Here is a 13413-nt window from a genome sequence, read left to right as displayed (position 1 = left end):
CCCGCGTCTCCTGCATCGGCAGGCGGACTCTCAAGCACTGCGCCACCAGGGAAGCCCATGAATTACTATAATTTATAGTGACTATTTTAAGGTGAAACTGACTGCTTCTTCAAGCCTGATACTGTTTTTTGGTCTGTGTAGGTTAATGCTTTATTGTTTTAAAGTTTGAAAAATGCTTCTGAAACTGACATAAAATGTCTCCCTTTTCTGTTGTTTTTCTTCTGTTTTGTTTTTGTACCCTGTTCCCAATTTGCATTTAGGTGTATAGGACGAATCAGTGTGCTGGCGAGTTTGTTGTGACATTTCCTCGGGCCTATCACTCTGGATTCAATCAAGGCTACAACTTCGCTGAGGCTGTGAACTTCTGTACTGCTGACTGGGTCTGTTCGATAGCAAGTAGCTGTTGTGTCTACTAACAGCCCTGGAAAATGCATCTTAATTGCTGTGCTTGGTTAGCTGGGGAGGGGAGGGCCCATGGATATTTCAGTGGAAACTCGAATGTCTGTTGCCATTTACAGAGTTCCAGGTAGTTTTTATTTGGAAGATTTTATAGTTCGTTACTTCTCATTTGCTACTTTCTCATTTTATTTGAATTTTAAATGGGCAGTTGATGTTTTCTGAATCTTTTTCTGAGAATGTAATTCCTCTAGTCTTTGCTTTCTCTGAGTGCTTTTGGATTTTAGAAGGGTGACCACATCTTTTCAAGAATTAATTGTACCACGTTTACAAATATCTAGCTCTGATTTTTATCTTAAAATATCCAGTTCTGATTTTTATCTTAAAATATTCCTTTATTTTTTTCCTTCTGATAATTAGGTGATTTTATTCTTCCTGCTATTTTATGTTTTCTATATTCTTTTTTAAAAATTTTATTTTAAAGGGTAGCTATAATATTGAGATCTCTGTGGGCTGCACTTTTGTGTAAATGGTATTACCATTGATTGCTATTTTGCTTTTAAATGAGGTAGATATCAAAAAGTAATTAGTTATTTTTGCGTCATGTCGGTGGGGAAAAGACTGCAAACCTATCATACACTCTTATATTTTTTTATTTTTATTTTTTTGGCGGTACGTGGGCCTCTCACTGTTGTGGCTTCTCCCGTCGCGGAGCACAGGCTCCGGACGCGCAGGCTCAGCGGCCATGGCTCACGGGCCAGCCGCTCCGCGGCATGTGGGATCTTCCTGGACTGGGGCACAAATCTGTGTCCCCTGCATCAGCAGGCGGACTCTCAACCACTGCGCCACCAGGGAAGCCCTATCATACACTCTTTGACTCTATTTTTCTTTTAGTGAAGCTGTTTTTTTTTGTCACCTCTCGTAACATTTGGGGGGATATTTTTTAGTAATATTGAATCTTATATTTTCTGTGGGCACCTTAATTTGTTAAATTTCATGATTAACAATATTGTTTCCTTGGCTAATGAATGAAATTGTATAATGAACAATCTTATATGACCTAGTAATTCTAAACTTCTTACTTGTTAGAAAGCAGCAGGAGCAAGACTGAGGTTAGGACTTTGCCTTGGACTTGAACTCTATTTTAAAACCTCAGCTAACATGTATTATGTATTTATGATTTACTTGTTCCTTGGCTAGGTGGGTGTAGGGTGGGAAATGGAGGTGATTCAGAGATGAGTTAGAGATGATTTCTGCCTTTAATGTGATCACTATTATTGACGTTTGATCTTGGACAGCACTTTTTTTTTTTGGCTGTGCCACGTGGCATGTGGGCTCTTAGTGCCCCAACCAGGAATCAAACCCGCAGCCCCTGCCGTGGAAGCATGGAGTCCTAACCACTGGACCGCCAGGAAAGTCCCTTGGGCAGCACTTTTTTTTTTTTTTGCGGTACGCGGACCTCTCACTGTTGTGGCCTCTCCCGTTGCGGAGCACAGGCTCCGGACGCGCAGGCTCAGCGGCCATGGCTCACGGGCCCAGCCACTCCGCGGCATGTGGGATCTTCCCGGACCGGGGCACGAACCCGTGTCCCCTGCATCGGCAGGCGGACTCTCAACCACTGTGCCACCAGGGAAGCCGGGGCAGCACTTCTTGTTTTTTTTTTTTTTTTTGTGGGTTTTTTTGGCTCTGTTGGGTCTTCGTTGCCGCACGCAGGCTTTCTCTAGTTGTGGCAAGCGGGGGCTACTCTTGGTTGTGGTGTGCAGGCTTCTTGTTGCGGAGCACGGGCTCTAGGTGCACAGGCTCAGTAGTCGTGTCTTGCGGGCTCTAGAGCACAGGCTCAGTAGTTGTGGTGCACGGGCTTAGTTGCTCCACGACATGTGAGATCTTCCCGGATGAGGGCTTGAACCCGTGTCCCCTGCCTTGGCAGGTGGATTCTTAACCACTTCGTCACCAGGGAAGTCCCGGGACAGCACTTTTAATTTCACTGGTCCTAATTTTTTTTTACCTACTGTGTAAAGATGCTAAGGTTCACTTAACCTCAAACAAGTGAGATGATATTTGTGAGAGAAGGGTGATATAAATGAAAAGTAAAAGCAGCTTTATATCTGGAATGAAGTGATGGTACTGATTTTTATAAGCCACAGCGGACAATCAGTTGTACTTTATGTGGCTTCCTTGTATATTGTATCAATAATAATTAAAAACTGCAAATCCTACAGTTTTGTTTTTCTTCTTGCTCTTGTTTTAAGTATTTGAGAAATGTTTAAAGAGAAAATTTCTGAGAATTAAGAAATGAAAGAATTGTATATTGTTATTAGACAAGATAGTCGCCAATCATAAGCTCAGTATGTATATTTTCTTGGGAAAGATTTGTTTCTTTGGAAGAGTCCGGAAATAATGATAGTCTTGTACTCTGGAACTCTGATTCCTGTGATTCCCTTTTGCCTTTCTCAGAATGGAGGCGAGCTCTAAAAGGTGTTCTTAAAGGTCCACTTTCTAATTTTTTCTCTTTTATATTATGGTTTTCAAATGCAAACCAAAACTTCAGACACCCGGGTTTTTCCACTTGAGGGAAGGAAGGAAGCTGGAGAGAGAGAGTTTGTGTAGCATAGCTAGTATCAATTTGTTTTAAAGCTTGATAGATTTTCAGAAGTTATCTTAAAAAGTGTAGCTGTTGATTTATGAAAAGTGATCATTTAGTGATTTATTTCACTTAGGAAAATTAAAGTATATAATCTCATGGTTTCACTTTGAATTCTCTTTAGGCCAGACTGGTAGTTTTAAAAATAATCTCTAGATGCTAAAATCTAAATTGTCTTTTGCTTTGGTCCTTATAAAAAATAAAGTTAGTCCATGTGAACTGCTTAAGTAGCGCTTTTTTCCCCTCCCTCCCTCCCTACCTTGTATTGATAGTAGCATCTGTTGTTTGTTCTGTGGAAACATCAATGCTGAATATGTCCAGTTATCCCTTGATAGCCTGAAAATTTTTTTTCTTTTTTCTATAAGAGCAGTCTCATACTAGACTGGTCTAAAAGAGTTTGCTGCCTCATTTATATATCAAGGAACTCATACTTCTTGAGGTACATAATGAGTAGAAAATCAGCTTAGGCCAGAAGCTCAGCATCTCAAATTGTGGGAATTTCCTGTGGGAAGGCCTTTGAAATTCTTGCTGGGCGGTAGAGGTTTAACACTTACAGTTACCTCTTATGTTCAAATGGACATTGTTATTCTCTGTTCTTTATAATAAAAGAGAGGATCTGGGGGGTAAGTAGTGGTTCTGTTCTGGAATGTGTTATAAGCAAGTAATTTAATTTGAGAATCTTGTTTTCAGTTGCCCATTGGCCGTCAGTGTGTCAGTCATTACCGTCGGCTGAGGCGCCATTGTGTCTTCTCGCACGAGGAACTAATTTTCAAGATGGCAGCAGATCCGGAATGCTTGGACGTGGGGCTTGCTGCCATGGTGTGCAAGGAGTTGACGCTCCTGACTGAAGAGGAGACACGGTTAAGGGAGTCTGTTATGCAGATGGTGAGTTTGCTGAGTACGTTTCCTGTAGTTGGTACTGCTCACGGGATATACCAAAATTTAAACCTGTGGAAAGAATCCATTTTCATCTTTGATCCCTCTAGAAGTTGAATGCAAAAATTACTGGTTTGGAGAAGATTTCCCACTTCTGTAGTTGCCGTTTTGGTTTCTTTAAGTTGAAAAAGTTTCAGGAATCTTGATGTCTTCATCTCCAGAGTTTTAAAAATGCAGTCCTATCAGGTAGAATTTCTTACGTATGTATGTATTTTTTAAAATCTCCTACATATAGTATTACTTATTTAAGCAAGAAAATTCAAATTCTTTTTCTCTCTCAGCTTTGTAATTGAATAAAAATTATGTTTCTGGTGATTGCAGACTGTCAGAGTTAATCAGTCTTGTGTTTCCCTGCATTCTAAGTTTTTAATGAATATAAGAAGGACTGAATAACCCAGTGTTGGGATTTTGAATGCTTAGAATAAACTAAATATTGATCATATTGAAATGGATAGTAAATGAGAAAATCTATGTCTTCAGCCACATCTAGGCCCATTTTCCCTAACTCTCCCTACATAGGTAGCCTCACTGGGTTTGTACCGTGCTTCCTCCTGCTCTCGTACAGTCCACTTTCTTTCTTTCTTTTTTTTTTTTTTAAATTTATTTATTTATTTTTGGCTGCGTTGGCCCTTCGTTGCTGTGCGCGGGCTTTTTCTAGTTGCAGCGAGTGGTGGCTACTCTTCCTTGTGGTGCATGGGCTTCTCATTGCGGTGGCTTCTCTTGTTGCAGAACACGGGCTCTAGGTGCGTAGGCTCAGTAGTTGTGGCTCGCGGGCTCTAGAGCGCAGGCTCAGTAATTGTGGAGCACGGGCTTAGTTGCTCCGCGGCATGTGGGATCTTCCTGGACCAGGGCTCAAACCCGTGTCCCCTGCATTGGCAGGCAGATTCTTAACCACTGCACCACCAGGGAAGCCCTAGACCTGAAGAGCCTTAAGACAATGAAAATAGGTTTAAGCTAAGGAAGAATACAGTGGACTAGCAATTTGGATCTGAAAAGTAAAGCTGATCCAATTTAACTACTCTGCTTATTGGCACAAATGGGGAAAAAAAATTTATAAAAGAAAATATAAAACTATACATTTTAGAAATGATATAAATACTATTATTACAAAATATTTAAATGCTGGTTATTTTTAAGAATTTAAGTTGACTTAGAAATAAGAATATTTGCTAAATGGTTAGCTTTCTTTTTCTATTTACTTGAATTACCTGTGAAAGAAACAAGAAAGAGTAAGATGCAAATGCATCTTAAAACATTTTTTTTTTTACATTTTGGGGCTATGTTAATATATGCCTGATAGTTACTATTCTCACTTTATACCTGTATTCTTAAAGCTTTGTTTTGATTATGTTCATTTATTTATTTGTTTTAAATAAATTATTTATTTATTTTTGTCTGTGTTGGGTCTTCAGTGCTGTGCGCAGGCTTTCTCTAGTTGCGGTGAGCGGGGGCCACTCTTCGTTGCAGTGCGAGGGCGTCTCACTGTCATGGCCTCTCCTGATGTGGAGCACGGGCTCCAGGCGTGCAAGCTTCAGTAGTTGTGTCACGTGGGCTCAGTAGTTGTGGCTTGCAGGCTCTAGAGCACAGGCTCAATAGTTGTGGCACGTGGGCTCGGTAGTTGTGTTTCGCGGGCTCTAGAGCTCAGGCTCTGTAGTTGTGGCACACAGGCCTAGTTGCTCCGCAGCATGTGGGATCCTCCTGGGCCAGGGCTCGAACCCGTGTCCCCTGCACTGGCAGGCAGATTCTTAACCACTGTACCACCAGGAAAGCCCTGATCATGTTTTTTTATTAACGTTTTGTATTTTATTATTTATTTTAACAAGACTTTTTTTTTTAGAGTGTTTTAAGTTCATAGCAAGGTGAGAGAAGGTCCAGAGAGTTCCCATTTATCCCCTGCCCCACCCATGCACAGCCTCCTGTGTTACCAGTATCCCCCACCAGAGAGGGACGTTTTTTATAATTGATGAACCTACATTGACGCATCATAATCACCCCAAATCCATAGTTTATATTATGGTTCACTCTTAGTGTTGTGCATTTTATGGCTTTGGATGAATATATAATGACATGTATCCATCATCAAGGTAACATACAGAGTATTTTCACTTCCCTGTTTATCTTCTCTGCCCCCCAAACCCCTGGCAAACACTGATCTTTTCACTATCTATAGTTTTGCCTTTTCCAGATTGTCATATAGTTGAAATCATACAGTATGTCTCCTTTTCTGAATGCCTTCTTTCACTTAGTAATATGTGTTTAAGGTTCTTCTGTGTCTTTTCATGGCTCAATACCTCATTTCCTTTTGGCACTGAATAATAATTCGTTGTCTGGGTGGTTTATTTAACCATTCACCTACTGAAGGACATCGATTGCCTCCACGTTTTGGTGATATGAATAAAGCTGCTGTAAACGTGTGTGCAGGTTATTGTGTGGACGTAATCTTTCAACTGTTTGTGGGCTCTCTATTCTGTTCCATTGATTTATTTGTCTATTTTTTCGTTAATACCACCACATTGTCTTGGTTACTACTGTAGTGTTTATAGTAAGTCTTGAAGTTCAGTAGTGTCAGTCCTGCAACTTTGTTCTGCTTCAGTGTTGACTTGGATGTTGTGGGTCTTTTGCCTTTTTCTGTATACATTTTAGAATTAGTTGGTCGATATCCGTAAAATAACTCCTGCTGGAATTTTGATTATTGCGGTTGCACTGAATCTTCAGATTGAAGTTGGGAATAAGTGACATCTTGACAGTATTGAGTTTCTCTATCTGTGAACGTGGAATATCTCTCCATTTACTTAGTTCTTTGATTTCATTCATTAGTTTTGTAGTTTTCTTCCTTGTACATATTTTGGTCAATACCTTAGTACAGTTAAACCTTGAACAATGTGGGGGTTAGGGGTGGCAACCCTCCACTGAATTGAAAATCCACATAGAATTTATAGTCAGGGCCTTCCCTGGTGGCACAGTGGTTAAGAATCTGCCTGCCAATGCGGGGACATGGGTTTGAGCCCTCGTCCGGGGAAGATCCCACATGCTGCAGAGCAGCTAAGCCTTTGCGCCACAACTACTGAAGCCCACACACCCTAGAGCCTGCAAGGCACAACTACTGAGCCCACACGCCACAACTACCAAAGCCCGCACACCCTAGAGCCTGCGAGCCACAACTACTGAGACCGTGAGCCACAACTACTGAAGCCTGCGCACTCTAGGGCCCGCATGTTGCAACTACTGAGCCCACGTGCTGCAGCTACTGAAGTCTGCATGCCTAGAGCCTATGCTCCACAACAAGAGAAGCCACCTCAGTGAGAAGCCCACGCACTGCAACAAAGAGTGGCCCCCACTTGCCGCAACTAGAGAGAAATTCCACACACAGCGACGAAGACCCAATGCAGCCAAAAGATAAATAAATAAAATAAAATTACTTAAAAAAATTTATGGTCAGCCCTCTGTATACGCTGTTCTTTTGCACACATGGTTCTGCATCTGTAGATTTAGCCAACCACAGACTGTACAGTACTGTAGTATTTACTATTGAAAAAAAATCCGAATGTAAGTGGATCCACAGAGTTCAAACCTGTGTTGTCCAAGGGTCAACTGTATTTCATTTTTAGGGGTGCTAATGTAAATGGCATTATGTTTTTAATTTCACATTCCACTTGTTCATTGCTGGTATATAGGAAATAAATTGACTTTTTTTTATTTTTGCGGTACATGGGCCTCTCACTGCTGTGGCCTCTCCTGTTGTGGAGCACAGGCTCCGGACGCACAGGCTCACCGGCCATGGCTCACGGGCTCAGCCGCTCCGCAGCATATGGGATCTTCCCAGACCGGGGCACGAACCCCATATCCCCTGCATCGGCAGGCGGACTCTCAACCACTGTGCCACCAGGGAAGCCCAGAAATTGACTTTTATATATTAACCTTTATCCTGTAACCTAGCTATAATTGTTTAAGAGTGTTTTTGTTGATACTTTCAGACTTTCTACATAGATGATTTTGTCATCTGTGAACAAAGATGGTTTTGTTTCTTTCTTCCCAATCTGTATAGCTTTTATTTCCTTTTCTTGTCTTATTGCTTAGCTAAGACTTCCAGAACGATGTTAAAAAGGAGTGGTGGGAGAGGACGTCCTTGCCTTGTACCTGATGTTAGTGGGAAAGCTTCTCATTAAGTATAATGTTAACTATAGGTTTTTGTTTGTTTGTTTTTTGTTATTTTGCGGTACGCGGGCCTCTCACTGTTGCGGCCTCTCCCATTGCGGAGCACAGGCTCCGGACGCACAGGCTCAGCGGCCATGGCTCATGGGCCCAGCTGCTCCGCGGCATGTGGGATCTTCCCAGACCAGGGCACGAACCCGTGTCCCCTGCATCGGCAGGCGGACTCTCAACCACCGTGCCACCAGGGAAGCACAATGACTGGAATTCTTTACTGTAAAACTTCTCTGATCTGTTAATATGCTGGTATTTGTTAATCTCTAAGTTGGAAGGGATATAATACACAGCACTTACCTTCCCCCAGATTTACTTCTTTATTTACTGGTGTGTAAATACCTTGCTCAAGTAAGTAGAAACTGTAAACGGAACCCCCTTGTCTATTAAATGGAAGTCTTTTTAAATGCACTTCAAGTGCCTTTACTTTCTTAAAGTGGCATGCTGAATTTGATAAGCTTTTTTTTTTCAACTTTGATATTTTTTTATTGACATAGAGTTGATTTACAATGTTGTTAATTTCTGCTATATGGCAGAGTGATTCAGTTTCACATATATACTTTTTTCCATTATGGTTTATCACAGGATATTGAATATATAAAAGATTAACTTTCTTGGGAATTCCCTGGTGGTCCAGTGGTAGGACTTCGCACTCTCACTGCTGAGGGCCCAGGGTTCAATCCCTGGTCGGGGAACTAAGATCCTGCAAGCTGCAGTAGGGCGACCAAGGAAAAAAAAAAAAGAATAAAATTTGTTAAAAAAGATTAGCTTTCTTTTCGATGCCTTTTTGAAGTAGATTATATTTAGATTTGCATAGTTTAATTTTACATTTCTTTATCCTTGCATATGTTTGATCAGTGTTATTTTTAGATTATAGATTACTAATATTTCTGGTTCAAGGGTATATTGTCCCTGGGGACAGTAATTTTTATTTTCGATTGATCTTTTTCTTATTTTATATAGGAAGCAAAACCACGTAAGACAAACAGAACTTCGTGAATTATTATGTAGTAAACTTTGTTGTCATCACAGTATGGTCAGGAAATAGAACTTTTATCAGCTAGCCAATATTTTGTAATAACTATAAATAGAGTGTAACCTTTAAAAATTGTATATACAAAAAGGCCTTTAGGGCAAAATATATTAGAAAATAATACTAGTAAATAAAAAAATACTGGCTTACTGTGCAAAAAAAAAATCTGTCAGCCATCTTCAAAGTACCTCCCAATTATAGGTTCCTTTCCTTCCCTCAAAAAATGACTTTTAACATTTGTAGTAATCATTTCTTGCATTTAAAAATGTTTCCTCAGTCACATGTGCATTCTTAGACACCAGGGTTTAGTCTTGCTCATAAAAAAAAAAATCGGTGGTGTTTTTAGAAAGTATTTTGCTGATGTGCCATTGTACCTCCCATGTTTATATTGTCAGAGTAGAAAAAAATTTAATAACTTAAGTTCTCTGTTGCTAGAAAGACTGGAAAGACTTGATGTAGTGACATCAGCTGTATTTCAGGGTGTCCTGATGTCGGAAGAAGAAGTGTTTGAACTTGTTCCCGATGATGAGCGGCAGTGTTCAGCATGCAGAACCACCTGCTTTCTCTCTGCTCTCACGTGTTCCTGTAATCCTGAGCGGCTTGTGTGTCTCTACCATCCAACTGATCTGTGCCCCTGCCCCATGCAGAAAAAATGTCTTAGGTATCCAGAAGTTTCTTGTAAAACTTCTGTTACCGTCTTTTAAAATTAATGTCAGTGCTGTCCTTTGTAAAGCCCTTCCCTGTGTTTGCACTGGTAACCTCTTGTCTGTTTGCCTCCTTGCTTGAGGACCAGCCCATTAAAGTTGGCCCTAAACTTGGCACCTAAAGTTAGTTGTTTTATCAGGTTGATTTCACATGTTCCCTGTCTCTCCCTGAATTAAAACTCTGTGGGCTTCTTAGATTTTCTCTTTATGTATATACCAAAACCCCGTTCCCCTGGCCATTTTACTTTCCTTAAGTTGATTGTATGTCAATTTTAATTTATTTTCAAGTTGTTGGTTTTTGGAAGTTTTTATTCTCTTGTGTGGTGTTTTTTTTTTTTTTTTAGATATCGCTACCCATTAGAGGACCTCCCTTCTCTGCTGTATGGTGTGAAAGTCAGGGCACAGTCCTATGACACTTGGGTCAGTCGTGTTACAGAAGCATTATCTGCCAACTTCAACCACAAGAAAGGTTAAGTTTCTTCCTTTTTTAAGCATACACTGAAATGGTTGTCACTTTGAAAGAGGCGTTGTTTTGTTTTCCTCCAGGAAGGAAAAATCCTAGGCTTCATATGAGATTTGAGACTAATGGGTTGGTTCACTACAGAATTAATTTCCTGTTTGAGAAATGGGACAAATAGCTAACTTGCAGTCGATGTATCATATATTTTTGGGAGCCCCATTGTTAGCAGTGGACTAACATTAAAGGCTTATTGAGAAAGAGAAATTGTCTATAAGGATTAGAAACGAGCACCTGGTCATAAGCTTTTATTGTAGTGGTGAGATTTTCACAGCTGTGGTGTGTTTCTGCTAATTGGTTGGTGAATGGTTTTTTATTTTCTGTGGTCATAGTGCATGGCTTTTAATTTATTTTTACAGATTTGATTGAATTACGAGTAATGCTGGAAGATGCTGAGGATAGGAAATATCCAGAAAATGATCTCTTTCGAAAACTCAGGGATGCTGTAAAAGAAGCTGAGACATGTGCTTCTGTGGCTCAGCTGCTTCTGAGCAAGAAGCAGAAGCACAGGTAAGACTAAGAAGAGCTGAGTTCTCCAGTGGTTTTCTGTTTTGTTTTGTTTTGACCAGAATAAAGGCAAAGTCTTAACTGGCCTGTGAGGCCCTGCCCTGTCTTTTGAGGCCGTGTTTTCCCTCCCCCAGTAATGCCCTAACCATGTCTCCTGGTCTCCCTTCTTTTCTTGCTCCACCCTGAACCCTCTCCCTCTGTTCTTCATATACACCAGTGTCTTCCTGCTTAGGGCCTTCACGCTTGCTCTTGGCTCTGCTTGGAGTTCTCTTCCCCTGATACCCAGGTGGCTTATTCCCTCACTTCTTTCATGTCTTTTACAGACGTTGCATTCTTGGAGAGGCCTTCTCTGATAACCTCTGTAAAATTGCAGCCTTTTATTCTTCTTTCCTGCTTTGTTTTTCTCCTGTCCCTGTCATCTCCTGATAGACGAATTTACTTATTTATTATCTTATCTCCTTCTTCCTCTCCCAACCCCACTAGAAGGTAATGCTGGAACAGAATGTTGGGGACTTTCATCCTTTTTCTTATTGCTGTGCTTTGAAGCGTGTCTGGCACAGCGTAGGTGTGTACTAAGCATTTGTAAATAAACGATACTACAGGCTGAAGGCAGGTGGCAGCAAAGAGTAACCTGGGTGCCGGGGAGGCTGTTGTTACAGAGCTGGAAGTATGTGCCCTTAATCTCATGTAATTCACGTGTGTTTAATTCCCTGTGGTATTGTTTCTTAGTAATGCCAACACGTTTCTCGTATCTGAATGCCTTTTTCTATAGCAGTTCACATTGGGTCTCTAATTACTTTATATGTTTTTTTATATTCTGTTTTATCAGAGAACTTTTCTTAGCAACATTGATCAGTGACTCTTCACCTGTCATTGGGTCACTGACCCCCATGGAGGATCTGGCGAAAGCTTAGAGACCCTTTTCTTAGAAAAATGCACATACTGACATAGTTTTCGATCAGTTTCTGAGGGTTTATAGTCTCCTAAGCCAGGTTTTAAAGGTCTTTGTTCTATATCTTAAGTTTCTTGAGGTAGAAGATTTAGTTTTATCCGTGAACTTAACATTTTACTGTGAGGAATTTATTAAATGTTTGAAATGTTTAATACTTGTGAGATTGGAGGAACTGTAACTTGGAGAGTTGAATCTTTGAGTCATCACCTGAAGAGCTAAACACTTAATTTGGAAGTGATCACCATTGCAGTGAAATACCTCAAACACTAGTATTCTGGGATTTCTTGGGTTAGAATTCTAAAGAGACTAGAAACCCCTTTGATGTGGGAATGACTGTGAATTTTTCTTACTTACGTCTCAATATTATTTCACATCAGGCAGAGCCCAGATAGTGGGAGGACTCGGACCAAACTGACAGTGGAAGAGTTGAAGGCCTTTGTCCAACAGCTTTTTAGTCTTCCATGTGTCATCAGCCAAGCTCGACAAGTAAAGGTGGAGTATCACATTCTTTTTTGGGTAATATCCTTTGTAGTATGGGCTCCTGTTTTGGGTAAAGAGAACAGTGTGTCTAGATTCGTTTTTTTGTTCTGTTTGTTTCTTTTCTCAAATAAGTACTGCTATTTAAGGTTTTTTAGTAGGCAATAAGAACTCTTGGCTTCATTCTTAGTCTTTGATTCTCCCTTTAAAATTCTGGAACTAAGGTTAGTTTAGAATATTTTTTTCTATATTAATTTTAAGCCAGAACCTCCATTTAACTTAGATGTAATTGAAATGTAAAATGTTAGTTAAAGGAATCTGAATGTATCAGTGATTACTAGTTCATGAACTTTTAAAAATGCAGAACTCTGAAATTACCAGGGCCCTCATGGTTTAATGAATATGTAAAATCTCAAAAGTGTCAAATACATGAATCTGCATAGTTAGTAATCTTTTGATAGTTTGTGGTGTGTTTTTGTGATTTGGCGATGGCTGTGTATCTAAAATGGTTTTTACCAAGATTATCAACCGTGAAATCCAGTATCAGTTGTGTTGTCTTAACCCCGTGTCATAAGAGCGTTTTGCTGGTTGACCATGCTTTCCTTCCTGAGAGACTTTTCTTTTCTAAACATCTGACACCATGCTCTCTGGTTTTCTTAGATTTACAATTCACAGTTCCTTCTCTTTAGGGAAGATTTTTGATTTCTCCTTGGCTTGGCTTCTAAGTTTGGAGTATATTGGGAGTCTTGGTCCTTTCTTTAATATCTTCTTTGGTGACGTTAAATATCACCTATGTCCAGCTGATTCCCAGCTCTGCCTTTCTTCTTTTCTGCAGACTCGTACATCCAGTTGCATACTCTGCATTTGCCTTTGGCAGACTAAAAGACATCTTAAAAGCCTTCTAATGAATCAAAATTCTTGATTCCTTTGTTTCCCTTATGCACCACATTCCGTCTCCTAAACAGGTGTTCCTATTGTATTATTTCCAAAACGTCTCCCAGAGTGAACTAGTCATCACCTCCACTGCTTCAGTTAGGCTCTGAACCG

At 40.3% G+C, this 13413-nt stretch overlaps 1 protein-coding gene across 1 annotated transcript in view; it reads left to right on the top strand.

Annotated features, from left to right (window-relative positions):
• KDM5A (lysine demethylase 5A) overlaps positions 1 to 13413 on the top strand; it is a 77745-nt gene that overhangs the window by 35199 nt on the left and 29133 nt on the right. Inside the window, exons 13-18 of the mRNA XM_007469469.1 lie at positions 261 to 380; positions 3728 to 3922; positions 9689 to 9870; positions 10258 to 10382; positions 10790 to 10940; positions 12267 to 12381. Of these exons, the coding sequence (XP_007469531.1) occupies positions 261 to 380; positions 3728 to 3922; positions 9689 to 9870; positions 10258 to 10382; positions 10790 to 10940; positions 12267 to 12381 (888 nt within the window). The remainder of the gene's footprint in view (positions 1 to 260; positions 381 to 3727; positions 3923 to 9688; positions 9871 to 10257; positions 10383 to 10789; positions 10941 to 12266; positions 12382 to 13413) is intronic.

Source organism: Lipotes vexillifer, unplaced genomic scaffold, assembly GCF_000442215.2.
Source record: "Lipotes vexillifer unplaced genomic scaffold, Lipotes_vexillifer_v1.1 scaffold395, whole genome shotgun sequence".
NCBI classification, from domain to species: Eukaryota; Metazoa; Chordata; class Mammalia; order Artiodactyla; family Lipotidae; genus Lipotes; species Lipotes vexillifer.
Note: the sequence above shows the minus strand (reverse complement) of the source record. Positions and strands in the feature narration are given on the sequence as shown.